Genomic DNA, 15,692 nt, shown 5'->3' with positions numbered 1-15,692 from the left:
AAATTCCAGCTGCGAATGCCCACTCTAAATCCCCACTAAGCCAATTAGTGGTCAGGGTGGCAGAGTATGCACTTTGTTCGGCATACCATCATTGGTAAAGAGCATGAAGTTCAGTTCTGCCAAGAGAGTAACAGAGGAATGCCTACCTGGGAATATTGCTGATAAAATGTAAAATAACCAAGGAGCCGGGTAGGGGTGGGGGATAAAATGACAGAAGTATTTGAAGTGAGGCTAATTGTCATTTTTATGCATTTCACATACTGAAGGTGGATGAGTTCCTTATTTAAGTTTTTTTTGTTTGGTTGGTTGGTTTTTTTTGAGACAGGGTCTCGCTCTGTCGCCCAGGCTGGAGTGCAGTGGTACCATCTGGCTCACTGCAACCTCTGCCTCCCGGGTTCAAGTGCTTCTCCTGCCTTAGCCTTCCATGTAGCTGGGATTACAGGCGCCCTCCACCACACCCAGCTAATTTTTGTATTTTTAGTAGAGACAGGGTTTCACCATGTTGTCCAGGCTGGTCTCGAACTCCTGACCTCAAGTGATCCACCCGCCTTGGCCTCCCAAAGTGCTGGGATTACAGGCATGAGCCACCATACCTGGCCTTAAAATTTTTATCAGTTGGATTAAGACAGGGTTTCTCAACTTTGGTACTATTGACATTTTGGACCAGATAATTTTTTGTTGGGGGCTGGGGGTCCTGTGCATTGTAGGATGCTCCATAGTGTCCCTGGCCTCTGCACACTAGATGCCAGTACCACCCCTTCCCTAGTTCTAACAACCAAAAATGTCACAAAATTGTCCCCCGTTGAGAACCACTAGATTAAGAGATCATTATCCTGAAATACTGAAAAACTGCAGACTTGGGCCAAAAATCATGTCATGTGCCATTTTATTTTTAGATCAGTGTGGGTGGAAGTAGTGCCAGCCATCTTCAAGCTGTTAGGCAGGACTTGAAGTTCAGTATAGACCTGCACTCTGACGCCAGGCATTCTGTGCAAATTTACATCTGTGTGCAAGTTGCACCAAATCTCAATCGTACCAGTGAATATCATTGCTCTGCCTTCTACATCCTGCCTCCTATAACAGCAATGAAAGTGTCCTTTCTGTTGTTGAATGCATTGATTTAAACAACCTCTAAATCTATTTCAAAAGCTATGTGGAAGGTAAGTATTAAACCAAGCAAAACTGACCCTCTGTCCCCAATGGGATCTTCTAATGATGCTTTAGGAGATCTCAGGCTATGGCACTGCCCACATGCTAATACTTTCTACCCACCTAGCTCACTTTACAAGAATCACCCCTAAACAAGTTCCACTCTTCTGTGTTCTAAGACTATTTTGACTTAACTTCCTTGCCCTCGCTCCCCCTTTGGTTGGTTTAGCTAACTTTATGACTTACTCATCACAAAGTTAGACAAGTCTCTGCTTTTTTAAACCTCCTTGGCTACTGCTCAGCTACCATCTTTCCCTAAAGTGTCCCCGTTGAAAGTTTGCATCTAATAACAGAAGTTGCCAACGTCTTGACCTCTTTCAGATATGACAATGGATGATGTTCGGGAATACGAGAAAAACATGCATGAACAAACCAACATAAAAGTTTGCAATCAGCATTCCTCCCCTGTGGATGACATAGAGAGTCATGCCCAAACAAGTGTACGTAGAATTTTTAAAACATGTTGCCCACCCTTTCGCAAATGCACATGTAAACTGATCTTGGAAATACTGCAGATGCCCGGTTCCCAACTTTCCATAGAAACATGTCGTCACCCAGACCCTGTTGCTGCAGAACCTGAGCTGGATCTAAATTGGGCAGTGTCACCTCTCTCTTCCAGACGTTTCGATCCCTTAAAGTTGCTTGACGTGGAGGTTATTTCGGTCATAAAACCAAGAACATGGAGAGTGGAAACACTTTTGTGGGACTAGTAAAACGGCCTGCACCATAAAAGAGCAGAGGAGTGAAAATGGATGTCATATGTAAACTAGAATAACATGTCAGTAACTTTTAAAAACATAGCTAACACTCACTTATTCATTCAAGGGAGGGCTTCTGGCTCATCAGCTATTTTAGGTTTCTTTACATTTGCTTTGAAAAGCTTTCTGTGCCTCTTTATAGCTGTTTTACCCAATCAGTTCCTTTTTACTTAGGATAATCTCAAGATGGGCTGCAGTCTGTGCAGACACACAGGCTGAGCAGTGAAGGGGTGTGAGCTGGGGATGTGCTGAGCTGCCTAGCAGATCCCTGGGACTTAGGATAAGGCTTAGAGAGCCTCAGTTATTTCGTTGCACACTGGAAATTGAGAGCTGACTGTATATTGTATACCAGCATTTTAAGTATCGTAATCTCTCAATCATTCATGCTAATGAAGGGGAGCTAGAGATAACAAAGAAAAGTGTAATCACCAAATCATTTCTTTGCATCTTCAGCCAGAGCTGTGATCTCTTTGGGTTCCGCCTTGAGTCCTCATGTCCATTAGCCCAGTCTCCAGAATAATACATAGTAGGTATTTAAAAAAAAAATCAGCCAGGCGCAGTGGCTCACACCTGTAAGCCCAGCACTTTGGGAGGCCAAGGCAGGTGGATCACCTAAGGTCAGGGGTTTGAGACCAGCCTGACCAACATGGAGAAACCTCGTCTCTACTAAAAATACAAAATTAGCTGGGTGTGGTGGCGCATGCCTGTAATCCTAGCTACTCAGGAGGCCGAGGCAGGAGAATTGCTTGAACATGGGAGGTGGAGGTTGCAGTGAGCCGAGATCGCGCCATTGCACTCCAGCCTGGGCAACAAGAGCAAACTCTTGTTTTCAATGCTGAAACTCAAGTTTTCAATGCTGTAGTTCTAGGAAATTTAGATGTGGCTCTTGTCATAAATGGATCCTTTAGAATTGTGAAGCCCTTCTGATTGCACTTTGGAAATTTTTAGTTAAATTTTTGGAGCATGTCTTTGGAATGTGCCCTGCAAGGTTCATGTGCTGCAACTGGTTGCATGTGACTGCCCTTGAGGTTGCAAGGGCCCTAACTCTTCTCCCATTTTGCATGCAGTGATCCGATTTGCAGGAAACTGTTGGAGCAAGAGGGGTTTCCTCTCTATGCACAGACCAATTCCAGTAGGACTTCCCCCTAGAAGTGCCCTTTAAGGAAACTCTCCTTGAATTTCTATCACTTTCAATTACCTTTTCTTTTAGAAATGTTGGGCCCCAGTTCCCGCTCGACTACTCTGAAAGCCATTCACTATAAATATGACCAGGCAAACAAAGGAAGCCACAGGAAAAGAGGAGACACCAGATGGCTAAAAGATGCTAAGCTCAGTGATTTTCTCACAGCTTATAAGGCCCTTGGCTTGGCTTTCTTTCAGTTTTACTGTGATTATTACTTTATAATTAAAGTCCATGGCCAGGCGTGTTGGCACACGCCTGTAATCCCAGCACTTTGGGAAGCCAAGGCGGGCAGATCACCTGAGGTCGGGAGTTTAAGGCCAGCCTGACTAACATGGAGAAACCCCGTCTCTACTAAAAATACAAAATTAGCCGGGCATGGTGGCGCATGCCTGTAATCCCAGCTACTCGGGAGGCTGAGGCAGGAGAATCGTTTGAACCCAGGAGACGGAGGTTGCAGTGAGCAGAGATCGCGCCACTGCACTCCAGCCTGGGCAATAAGAGTGCAACTTCATCTCAAAAAAATAAATAAATAAAGTAAAATAAAAAATAAAGTCCACTTACTATGTAGAAGGTGATAATGTGGAGTGGTTCTTCCCATGGAAAAGCCCACGTAATCTCTGGCTGCCCCTCAGCGTTGTTCCCATGACTTCAGGGTGAAAGATGCCTGCCACCGGAGAAGTTACACAAAGTGGTTATTTTGAATGTTTATGACATTTCCATTATCCTTTGGAATTCTATGAAATTGGAGCACATTTATTTTTCCTTAGTCTTTCTCCTGTATCATAATGAAAAACAGTGAAAATCAGGAGGTGGCTCTTTGTCACAAATAAAAACTGCATGGGTGCTAAATGAATTTTAGATCATCAACCCAAGCAGGGACAAATTAGATTGAAATTAGGCAAAATTAACATCCATGAACACAGCAGTGAGGAAATAAGTCTTCTTTTCAATTGAGCAGGTTCAAAGCCTTCAAGGAAGGGAACTTCTAAGAGCCTCAGGGAGTGGAAAATCAAAATTCTGTGCTTTAGATTATTTCTGCCCCCTGCTGACTATGTGGAGTAGAGCAATCTATTCAGCCACTTGATTAAGAAAGTCTGCTTTTTCAAAGATAATATCCATTTATCATAGCAAAAACGTAACATACCCTGATTCACTAAAATTTTTCTCAGTCTCAACTTTATTGTGAAATGAATGCCTCTTTTTATATAACCTTAATCTCATTTCTTGGCTCATTTAATAGTCTTCATGTTTTTAAAAATTGGTAAGTTTATAGGTACAATTTTTCTTGATATATTCTGAATTTTATATCTTATCCACACAGTCATAATGATTTATTTCCTTTGTAAAAACTTTCCCTTTCAGAAAATTTTAATAATTGTTCCCAGGAAATCCTCTTAAGGATTTCATTTTGTGAAAAATACTTCTGGTTTGCTCAGATGTTATAAAAACCTAAGGATTAAGCCAGGTGCGGTGGCTCACGCCTGTAATCCCAGCACTTTGGGAGGCTGAGGCGGGTGGATTACCTGAGGTCAGGAGTTCGAGACCAGCCTGGCCAACATGATGAAACCCCGTCTCTACTAATAACACAAAAATTAGCCGGGCGTGGTGGCAGACGCCTGTAATCCCAGCTACTCGGGAGGCTGAGGCAGGAGAATCGCTTGAACCCCGGAGGTGGAAGTTGCAGTGAGCCAAGATCGCGCCACAGCACTCCAGCCTGGGAGACAAGAGCGAAACTCTGAGGCCGGGCGCAGTGGCTCACGCCTGTACTCCCAACACTTTGGGAGGCCGAGGCGGGCGGATCACGAGGTCAGGAGATCGAGACCATCCTGGCTAACACGGTGAAACCCCGTCTCTACTAAAAATACAAAAAATTAGCCGGGCGTGGTGGCGGGTGCCTGTAGTCCCAGCTACTTTTTACTCGGGAGGCTGAGGCAGGAGAATGGCATGAACCTGGGAGGTGGAGCTTGCAGTGAGCCGAGATCGCGCCACTGCCCTCCAGCCTGGGTGACAGAGTGAGACTCCGTCTCAAAAAAAAAAAAAAAAAAAAAAAAAAAAGTGAAACTCTGTCTCAAAAAAAAAAAAAAAGAAAAGAAAAGCCCTAAGGATTAATACTGTTATGAATATTCATTACATACTCAGTATTTCCAAAGTGGCTATATTGTTTCATGCTGGTTATTCTCTCCAATATTATCTAATGAAGTTTCAACTGCTAAGTACATGGCAGTGGACAAGAAAGAATGAAAAATGGGTCTCTGGAGGGCCAAAACAGACACAGAAAATTCACAGGCACTAAATTTTGCATTTTGCTCCAGGATAAGCCTTGGGCCTTGACTCAGTCTTTAATAAGCCCGGGTGCCTCTTTTCCCTGTTCACAGCAAATAAAAATGGCAAAGGATACCAGGGATAGCCAGGGTAACAATAATTAATAATAACAGAATAAGGCCGGGCACAGTGGCTCACGCCTGTAATCCCAGCACTTTGGGAGGCCAAAGCACGTGGATCACAAGGTCAGGAGTTCGAGACCAGCCTGGCCAACATGGTGAAACCCTGTCTCTGCTAAAAATACAAAAATTAGCTGGGCATGGTGGCACGTGCCTATAGTCCGAGCTATTCAGGAGGCTGAAGCAGGAGAATTACTTGAACCCAGGAGGTGGAGGTTGCAGTGAGCCAAGATCACGCCATTGCACTCCAGCCTGTGCAACAGAGCAAGACTCCATCTCAAAAAAATAATTAATTAATAATAATAATAACAGTAATAATAGAGTTTCTGAGCATGAGAGAAGAGATATCAAGCCATAAAGAGCAAATAGACCCTGAGAAGGAACTAAGGAACTGTATTTTTGCACAGTGATATATCTTCAACATATTATGTCTCAAATGTAGTAAGTATATATAATACATTAAACACATTATGGAAAGATTTACATTTTTTAAATACTGTTTTTACTTTCTCACTTAAATAAGAACATTTCAGGTATTTGGAAAACCTACATTATCCAACAATGATTATTAACAGAGGTATCACTGTCTTATTTGTTGAATTCCAAGTCATGCTTTTTTTTCTTTTAAATAGAATCCTCACTATTAAATGATCCTCTCCTTTCATTCTCTATTCTTTTTAAGTTTCCTCAAGAAATGGTTTTATTTTCTTGGCTTTGGAATGATTAGCAGGGTGTGGTGATATTGTTGATTTATGTGTTTTTGAAACTGAATTTATTAAAACACAATCTCTGAACCTTCTTAGGATCAACACACAGTCAGGAAACCAGAAACAACAGCATCTTTGTGGCCCCTCCGAATAAAAAAGTATATGTATTGATTAAGAAGATAGCATGTTGGCCTGAGTACAGTGGCTCACGCCTGTAATCCCAACACTTTGGGAGGCTTAGGCAGGCGGATCACTTGAGCTGAGGAATTCAAGACCAGCCTAGGCAACATAGCGAGACCCCGTCTCTACAGAAAACACAAAAAATTAAACCAGGCATTATGGCATGCACCTGTGGTTTCAGCCTCATTGGGCCCTGAGGCAGGAGGATCACTTGAGCCCAGGAGGTCAAGGCTGCCGTGAATCATGATCGCACCACTGCACTCCAGCCTGGGTGATGAAGTAGCAGTAAGAGCCTGTCTCAGAAAAAAAAAAAAAAAAAAAAAAAAAAAAAAAAAAAAAAAAAAAAAAAGAAGATAGTATGTTGAAAAATCCTGATGATTAACCTGTTTACCCTATAAAGGTATACTTTCATGATCTAAAGTTGACAATAATGACAATAATATGTGTCATTTCAGGGCCATTGATTGTTTTAATTACCTTCTCTTTATGAAAAAGATGACCAGTTAATTATAGCTCCAAATACCCCACACCAGACCCACAACAACACAGATGCACACGGGTGCACACATATACACACACACAGGCACACGTTTCCCCCATCTAGTTCTGTATTCTACTGTTAAGTCCTTATTGAGAATACTTAAAATACTCACTGTGAAGAGTGCTTTGGAAAATCTTAAATGGATATTCATAAAGGGATATTGTTTTCAGGGTGAAAAGAAAAAATTGGGGGTTCGGTATTTCAATGATACTTTGGGTATATAATCGGGAGAGTCCCCTTTATGATAGGATTCCCATAGTTCCTGTAAAAACAAGGGTAGTGATTAATCTATTTGCCTCTCTTATAAATAACTGCTTGTTTTTCTTTCTGTTTTTCTCCTTGAAGACATGACAATGGATGAAGTCCGAGAATTTGAACGAGCCACTCAGGAAGCCACCAACAAGAAAATCGGCATTTTCCCACCTGCAATTTCTATCTCCAGCATCCCCCTGCTGCCTTCTTCTGTCCGCAGTGCACCTTCTAGTGCTCCATCCACACCTCTCTCCACAGACGCACCCGAATTTCTGTCCGTTCCCAAAGATCGGCCCCGGAAAAAGTCTGCCCCAGAAACTCTCACACTTCCAGACCCTGAGAAAAAAGCCACCCTGAATTTACCCGGCATGCACTCTTCAGATAAGCCATGTCGGCCCAAATCTGAGTAACTTTATATAAATATCTCATGGGGTTTTATATTGTTATTTGTTTTTGTTTTCTTTTTTTAAGAATCTTCTGATAGAGAAAAAGACTGCTTTGTCACTCAAACATGTTCCTTCGACCTTTCAGTGTGCATGTGACTCAGTAACTTCACATAGAACATGATTCCGTAAGTATGCTACACAGCATCATATTAGATGTAAGATGTAAGACTTGCAAAGGACAGAAGGAATCTTCTGTAACCACATAGCTGTAAGCCAGAGAGGAAGCCTTGTTATTGGGCATTTGATGAGGTTTGGCATGGACTTCAAGGATAAATGAATGAAAACTTTGCACCACTTTTGTTACAAGGTATGGTAGAAAATAGTGAAGTCAGTTTCCTCTCATCAAATCTAAAATTCTCCAAAATACTCTCAGGCATAACATACTTAGTTGTTAAATTTTGAACTGCTGATTACTAATACTTGAATACCAATAGTTACTGAGATTCCTATTTTGTGGTTAGTCTGACTCAGGATTTGGAGCCTAATTAACTCTAAACTTTTGAAAATTTTAATCATCAAGCTATAGAGGCTCCAAGTGCAATTAATAGTAACTCATTTATACCTTCCACAGAATTTAATAAAGATTCTACTTGTTTCTGTCTTTTAATAACTTTCCCCTTTTGTGCCCTTGTGGCCTCAGAAATCCTTAAGAATTGCATGGATGAATGTGACCATAACTGATTTTGGAATGGTTCAGTTTAGGAACCAAGAGGCCCAGGTGAGGCAACATCTTTTTTCTCTACAGGTACCAACAAACCTTGACTTGTCAGCTTCCATCATCAATTAAGATTCTCAGAACTTGTAAAATTAATTGAATAGAATTCATTTACTATCTGCCCACTCGAAGTACAAGGGTAGAGTAAGCTAACTGGGCTTTAACATGGTCAGAATGTCTGGTGCATGAACCATAAAAAAGAGAACTGTCTCCCATCCCCTTCCTTGTTTTACTCTTAGTAACATCCAGAATTCCCTGGAACAGATTGCCTACCACCAGACCTTAGAAAAGACTGTCATTCTCTTGCTCCTTACTTGAAATACAAATATTAGGAATGTCACGGACATTGAGTAACTACTGTCAAGTGGGAGGAGAGAATGAGCAGAATTGCTGACTCCTATTTGTAGAGTGAAAAGGAGGAGTGATAATAGATGCCCTTCTGTCTAGCTTTCCTTTCTTCAACTAGTGGTAATGCAAGATTAGAATCAAGGTTGACAGGAGGCAAGATCACTCACTGAAGTGACAGAAAGACAATTCTCCTTTGCTCCAAAGAGAGAAATCTGTCACCTTTGCACCTCACTGCCTTTAAACACAGATGGGAGGGCAGGCCGAATCTCAGCATTGACTTTTGTCCTCCAAGAGAGGAAGAGAAGAAGTAATTGGGCAACTCGGAGGCCCGTGCCCCAGCTAGCCTTCCTGATCATAACCTCCAACCTCAGGAAAGGGACCTTCCCAAAACACAGATCCCAAAGGAAACAAAATAGACCAAGGAGCATAATCTGCTTCTCTCACACAGCCTCTCTGCCAGTGGACCCTGCCTGCTTCCCTCGTCGTGCTCAGCACTCTGTGTAGTGTCTTTCAGGTTGATACACCCTCCCAAGGTGCAGGCGCTGGCCCCATGAGCCCAGCACCAAAGTTTTCTAAGTCATAGTTCAGACTGTCAAGATCATTTCTTTATCTATAGGTTGATGTTTAGCTTAAAAAAAAAAGAATAAACCTAGAACTCAAAGGAAACCCGTTGCAAATAGCTTAGATCAACAGTGTATCTCTTCCCTAAGAATGATAGTATCTTAGTAAGACACCTTCTATGCATGGTATGGAAGCATGATTTTTGCTTGTGGGAAAACCTAATATTTTATCAGACCCCTTGGACTTCTCAATCCCTCCTTCTCCACACAGTAGTACTTAATGAAAATGTTTTGCTTTAGAGAGCAAAGTGCTACTTTCAGAAGACACTGAAATAGTATATGTATTTACTTACCATTTGCAAGCTAAAATCAAGGCGGGGTGGGGTCATTATTTTCACATAGAATGTATTTATTTTGTGCAGGCTGTTAACACATCTGGCACCTAGTTTTTCCATTAATAGCATTGCTATTTTCCCTTTTTATAAAGTAGCTTCTGCTGTCAAGGTTAACAGTTCTATATGCTTTAGGAAGCTAAGTTCTAATTTCCTTTTATGAGTTTCATTTCTTTTATAACCAGTATGTTACCACAGACATCAGTTGCAAAGCTACGATGATAGTGTGAGTCTTGGCCAAAAAAAAAAGTGTGTGCTCTTAAAATATGTTCAGTTTTTCTGTCTACATGTGCTTTGTGTGCGTTAAAAAGGGGGTGGGTGGTGTAGATATTCCTTTAGCTGCTTTGCATATTTAACCCAGTCATCAAAAGGTATAAATGACTTCAATATTTTATATATCTTGGTTTTCAAGTATCATTTCACATTCTCTATACATGACTTTGTTATTGTGGAATACAAGCCTGCAATGGATGTATATATACAGAACATTAATAATTCTTATAAGGATGGAAGCCAAATGGCTGCATGATGGAAATTAGAAGAAAAAAAAAGCAGAAACTTGAATTTGCTAAGCATGTTTGGGGGGAAATAGAATCCTTAACTCAGTGCCTCTGTCTGCGATATGGAAACCTTCAACTTTGTTCACCAAAATTGTATTATAACTGTGTGTATATATATATATATATATATATATAAAAATATAGTATAGTGAATCAGACACCATCGGTTTTAAGTCTCTGGTAGCCAAATTTAAATAAATAATCCATAGAATATCACATATGTTCACTCCCATCTTCATCTCTGAAGTTAGTGGAGACCATCAAAATGACTGTACATTTCATGACTCTGGGAAGATTTCAAATGTGAAGTGCCCGTGTGCATTTTGTTGGCTGTAGCACAGCATGCTTGCTTTAGCTGTGCTTTCCTGGGATGAAAAGATCTTGGTGTTTTTAACACATAAGCTTTGTTAGAAATCACCTCTGAAGATCATTTCATTTTCTCACTTTGGGTTGTTGCAAGACAAAGCAAAGGAAAAGGAAAACAACGAAGGAGGCCGTGACATTTTTAGTTGCCACCGTTGTAACTCAAACAATATGGGTTTGTTGGTGAACTGATTTATCAAGCCTTCTGTTACGGTTTTGCATCTGTGTGTGGGGAAAATTTTAATTTATTTGGAAGTATTTATTAGCCATGTTGTTGGTCCTGAAAATAAATCTCTAAGTAGCATAGTTGTGGGTATATTATGCAGACACTTACCACAATACCTGCAAAAGTAACTGTGGTTTTCTTTCAAGACACTGTAATAAACAGTGAACTAAGAGAATAGATTCTGATACGCCCCGATAAATCATTCTCTGCAAAAGTTTCAGGGCTAATGTATTTATGTGTATTTTTAAATTCTACTTTCTTTGGCATCTCTTCATGGTTCAGCTACAACAAGGTAATAGGTCATTGGCTGGCTTAGGTCAACAGGAATTTTACTCTTAAGAAGGGCCAGTGTATAGCTGACTCTACATATAATGTGTAATCGGATAATCCAATAGAGAGGAATTGTCCAAATAGTTTTAGTACCTTCTGATCATCTGACTCAGTAGGCTAGGAGACAATCTGTCATCTGAGCCATAGTTCTTGAGATTTAAAAAGTCTGTCCAGTGACTGCAATCTGATTATAAATAAACTATTTTAAACTATTCATTCTTGCTGAAACTGAAGTGTACACAATAGCACAGCGTTGGCATGCTGAGGCAAAACATTGGGTTCTTTTGTGTTCTACCTTCGAAACAATCTGTTTGCATTTGAAATATAAGTGTTTAAGCTTTTTAGAAGTTAGTGTAATAAGAGAATGTGAATATGTTGGGAAATTTTCAGATGCCATTAATAATTGTAATTTTGTTGTTAAATTAACAAGTACTTTAGGATAAGCCTCTCGATGTTTTTGCTTTAAATTGAAAGCATGTCTGTCAAATTGCAAGTCTCCCTTCAGTTTCTATATATCACCCAGAAGAGGGTCTTTGAGTTGGTGTTGTACCTGTACCACTCACATGTAGCGTCGAGTGTAATTTGTAGTGTTTACATTCAAGCTGGGATCTTGATTGGTTAAATTAATCCACATACCACTGCCACTGCTGAAGGACCAGGTGTTGGAAATCACAGCATTACAGACTATAAGCAAAGCAAACAAAAGTTGATCCTTACATATGCCATCCTTCTGTGTCATTTTGTGGCCGTTCTGTGTTTTTCTCCCTAGTTATTTATTATTGTTAATAACTTACTTTTTCTTATTCTGTTGTAAATAAAATACAAAGCAATCTTCTTTCCAAGTGTAGTTTCCTCTCTCTCTCTCCTTCAGCTATTCTTGAGGGAATGTTAGTAATTGTTCACTTGTGGGTTGATGGGCTTGTTTCTTTCCCTCTACGGATTTTTTTCCCATCCACATACCACTGCGACTGCTGAAGGACCAGGTGTTGGAATACATAGCATTACAGACTATAAGCAAAGCAAACAAAAGCTGATCCTCACAGATGCCATCTTTCTGTGTCATTGTGTGGCCTTTCCTGCTAGTAGGCATATGGCACCTTCAGGACCGTTGGTAGGAAATAGTCTGAATGTCTGCACTAATTATCCAGCCAAAAAATGCACAAGGTGGCCAGCCAGGCCAACATGGCAAAACACCATCTCTACTAATAATACAAAAAGTAGCCAGCCATGGTGACACACGCCTGTAATCCCAGCTGCTCAGGAGGCTGAGGAATGGGAATCACTTGAACCCTGGAGGTGGAGGCTGCAGTGAGCTAAAATTGCGCCACTGCTGTCCAGTCTGGGTGTGAAAGAGCAAGATCCTGTCTCAAAAAAACAAAACAAAACAAAACAAAAAAACCTGGCTGAGGCCGGGCATGGTGGCTCACGCCTGTAATCTCAGCACTTTGGGAGGCCGAGGCGGGTGGATCATGAGGTCAGGAGATCAAGACCATCCTGGCTAACATGGTGAAACCCCGTCTTTACTAAATTACAAAAAATTAGCCAGGCACGGTGGCAGTCACCTGTAGTCCCAGCTACTCGGGAGGCTGAGGCAGGAGAATGGCGTGAACCCGGGAGGCGGAGCTTGCAGTGAGCCAAGGTCACGTCACTGCACTCCAGCCTGGGCGACAGGGCGAGACTCCGTCTCAAAAAAAAAAAAAAAAAAACGTGGCCGGATGCGGTGGCTCACGCCTGTAATCCCAACACTTTGGGAGGCCGAGGTGGGCGGATCACCTGAGGTCAAGAGTTCAAGACCAGCCTGACCAACATGGTGAAGCCGGTCTATACTAAAAATACAAAAATTAGCCAGGCGTGGTGGTGCATGCCTGTAATCCCAACGACTAGGGAGGCTGAAGCAGGAGAATCACTTGAAACCAGGAGGTGAGAGTTGCAGTGAACCGAGATCGCGCCACTGCACTCCAGCCTGGGCAACAAGAATAAAACTCAGTCTCAAAAAAAAAAAAACAAAACAAAAACCCGAGGTGAATCTGTAACCCAGTGGAATACTCATGCATCCCTCCACCAGGTGTTTAGTTCCCACTCCTCAAATGTGAAGCTATCCACCCTGGGGGAATCTGTAGGAACACCATCCCAGTGGGACACTAGATTCTCTCCACTGAAGGTTGGGCCAGTTTTTAAGGTGAGCTGAAGTCACTCTGATGTGGTTTCTCCATCTCAAGTAGCTCCTACGCACAAAAGGGTTCTCTGCAGATGGGCAGTCTGAGGACAGAAACTTTTATTTCTTTGGCTTTTTTTTTCGAGTCTCACTCTGTCACCCAGGCTGGAGTGCAGTGGTGTGATCATAGCTCACTGCAGCCTCGACCTCCTGGACTCAAGTGATCCTCCTGCCTCAGCCTCCAGAGTAGCTGGGACACACCACCACACCAAGCTAATTTTTATATTGTCTAGAGACTGGTTAAAGTATGTTACTCAGGCTGGTCTTGAACTCCCGGACTCAAGTGATCCTCCTGCCTCAGCCTCCAGAGTAGCTGGGACTACAGGTACACACCACCACACCAAGCTAATTTTTATACTTTCTAGAGACTGGTTAAAGTATGTTACTCAGGCTGGTCTTGAACTCCCGGACTCAAGTGATCATCTCGCCTTAGCCTCCCAAAGTGCTGGATAATTACAGGTGTGAGCCACCGCACCCAGCCAGAATTACTTTCTAGCCCCCTGCTCATTAGTCTCCTGCTAAAACAGCACATACCTCTCACTCTGTTCTCTCCAATTGAATCATCCACCTCCTATGTTCTAATCTGTGACTGGATCAGGCACACAGATTCATAGAACGGCACACCATCAGTTGGCTTTCTACACTGAAAATTTTCCCAAAATCATATTGTATCTTTCCAATGAACAAAAACATGCTTGCTTTTGTAGCTCCAACTTCACCATTACCACCCCCACCCTGCCTTTTACTTCTTTTTTCAAAACATACAAACTTTCCACCCATTGTTGCTGGCTGACTTTCAGCCAGTGAACTTGGGTACAGCCAGGCTGAGTATTTATTCCCGGGGCCAAACTATATGGGTGGTTAAACATTTGGATGCCTAATGTTAAATATATATATATGTTTGTATCACCCCGTCAGGCCTCTGAGCCCAAGCCAAGCCATCGCATCCCCTGTGACTTGCAATGTATACATCCAGATGGCCTGAAGTAACTGAAGATCCACAAAAGAAGTAAAAATAGCCTTAACTGATGACATTCCACCATTGTGATTTGTTTCTGCCCCACCCTAACTGATCAATGTACTTTGTAATCTCCCCCACCCTTAAGAAGGTTCTTTGTAATTCTCCCCACCCTTGAGAATGTACTTTGTGAGATCCACTCCTGCCCGCAAAACATTGCTCTTAACTTCACTGCCTATCCCAAAACCTATAAGAACTAATGATAATCCACCACCCTTTGCTGACTCTCTTTTCGGACTCAGCCCACCTGCACCCAGGTGAAATAAACAGCCATGTTGCTCACACGAAGCCTGTTTGGTGGTCTCTTCACACGGACGCGCATGAAACCCCCAATTTCCTACTACAGCTTTTCGTCAAGGCATTATCTCATTTGAGCATTACTCTTTAGATTTCCAAACACCCACATTCTTTTCTAAAATGTCCTTGTTTCAGCCGGGCGCGGTGGCTCACGCCCTGTAATCCCAGCACTTTGGGAGGCCAAGGCAGGCAGATCACGAGGTCAGGAGATCAAGATCATCCTGGCCAACATGGTGAAACCCTGTCTCTACTAAAATACAAAAAATTAGCCAGGCATGGTGACGCGCACTTGTAATCCCAGCTACCTGGGGGGCTGAGGCAGGAGAATCACTTGAACCTGGGAGGCAGAGGTTGTCGTGAGCAGAGATCGCACCACTGCATCCCAGCCTGGGTGACAAAGCAAGATTCTGCCTCAAAAAAAAAAAGTCCTTGTTTCCTTCATTACATTCTACTTGGGGTTTCTTGCCTCTGACCTCCAGCTGCATCTTGGCCTCTCAAGTTCAGGATAATCATGCGACCATTCTTCAACTCTGTCGTGAAATATCCCTCTATGAAAATGTCACCCTCAGCTGGGTTCAGTGGCTCACACCTGTAATACCAATGCTTTGGGAAGCTGAGACAGGTTCTCTTGAGTCCAGAAGTTTGAGACCAGCCTGGGCAACATGGTGAAATCCCATGTCTTAAAAAAAAAAAAAGAGAGAGAAGAAGAACAACAAAAATGTCACCCTCAGTCCTGAAGCTTTGACGTCTTTGGAACAACAATCTTTGTGCATGTTCACATACAGTTGTGTGTGTGTTTAATTCAGTGTGGTTGATCCAGGCAAACCCTGTTTTCCAGCTGGCAGACTGACTTTCTCTGCCTAATGTACCTGCCCCCTAACATTTCATCCTCCCATAAATCCTCCTTTTTCCATAGTATGCAACCTAGTAGGATATCCCACTCAAATTCAA

The 15,692-nt window shown here is 42.2% G+C and overlaps 1 protein-coding gene across 2 annotated transcripts in view; it reads left to right on the top strand.

Annotated features, from left to right (window-relative positions):
- Window positions 1-12,049, top strand: part of PITPNC1 (phosphatidylinositol transfer protein cytoplasmic 1) — a 319,349-nt gene extending 307,300 nt beyond the window's left edge. Inside the window, exons 9-11 of one of the 2 annotated variants that reach the window (XM_030828301.1) lie at window positions 1,531-1,649; window positions 7,365-10,021; window positions 10,072-12,046. In XM_030828301.1, coding sequence (XP_030684161.1) covers window positions 1,531-1,649; window positions 7,365-7,370 — 125 coding nt within the window. In that variant the 3' untranslated portion in view covers window positions 7,371-10,021; window positions 10,072-12,046. Of the gene's footprint in view, window positions 1-1,530; window positions 1,650-7,364; window positions 10,022-10,071 lie in introns of both variants that reach the window. The other variant, XM_030828300.1, reaches the window with a different exon arrangement.
- The last annotated feature ends 3,643 nt before the right edge of the window (window positions 12,050-15,692 follow it).

This window comes from Nomascus leucogenys, chromosome 14 (genome assembly GCF_006542625.1).
Source record: "Nomascus leucogenys isolate Asia chromosome 14, Asia_NLE_v1, whole genome shotgun sequence".
In the NCBI taxonomy this organism is placed as follows: Eukaryota; Metazoa; Chordata; class Mammalia; order Primates; family Hylobatidae; genus Nomascus; species Nomascus leucogenys.
Note: the sequence above shows the minus strand (reverse complement) of the source record. Positions and strands in the feature narration are given on the sequence as shown.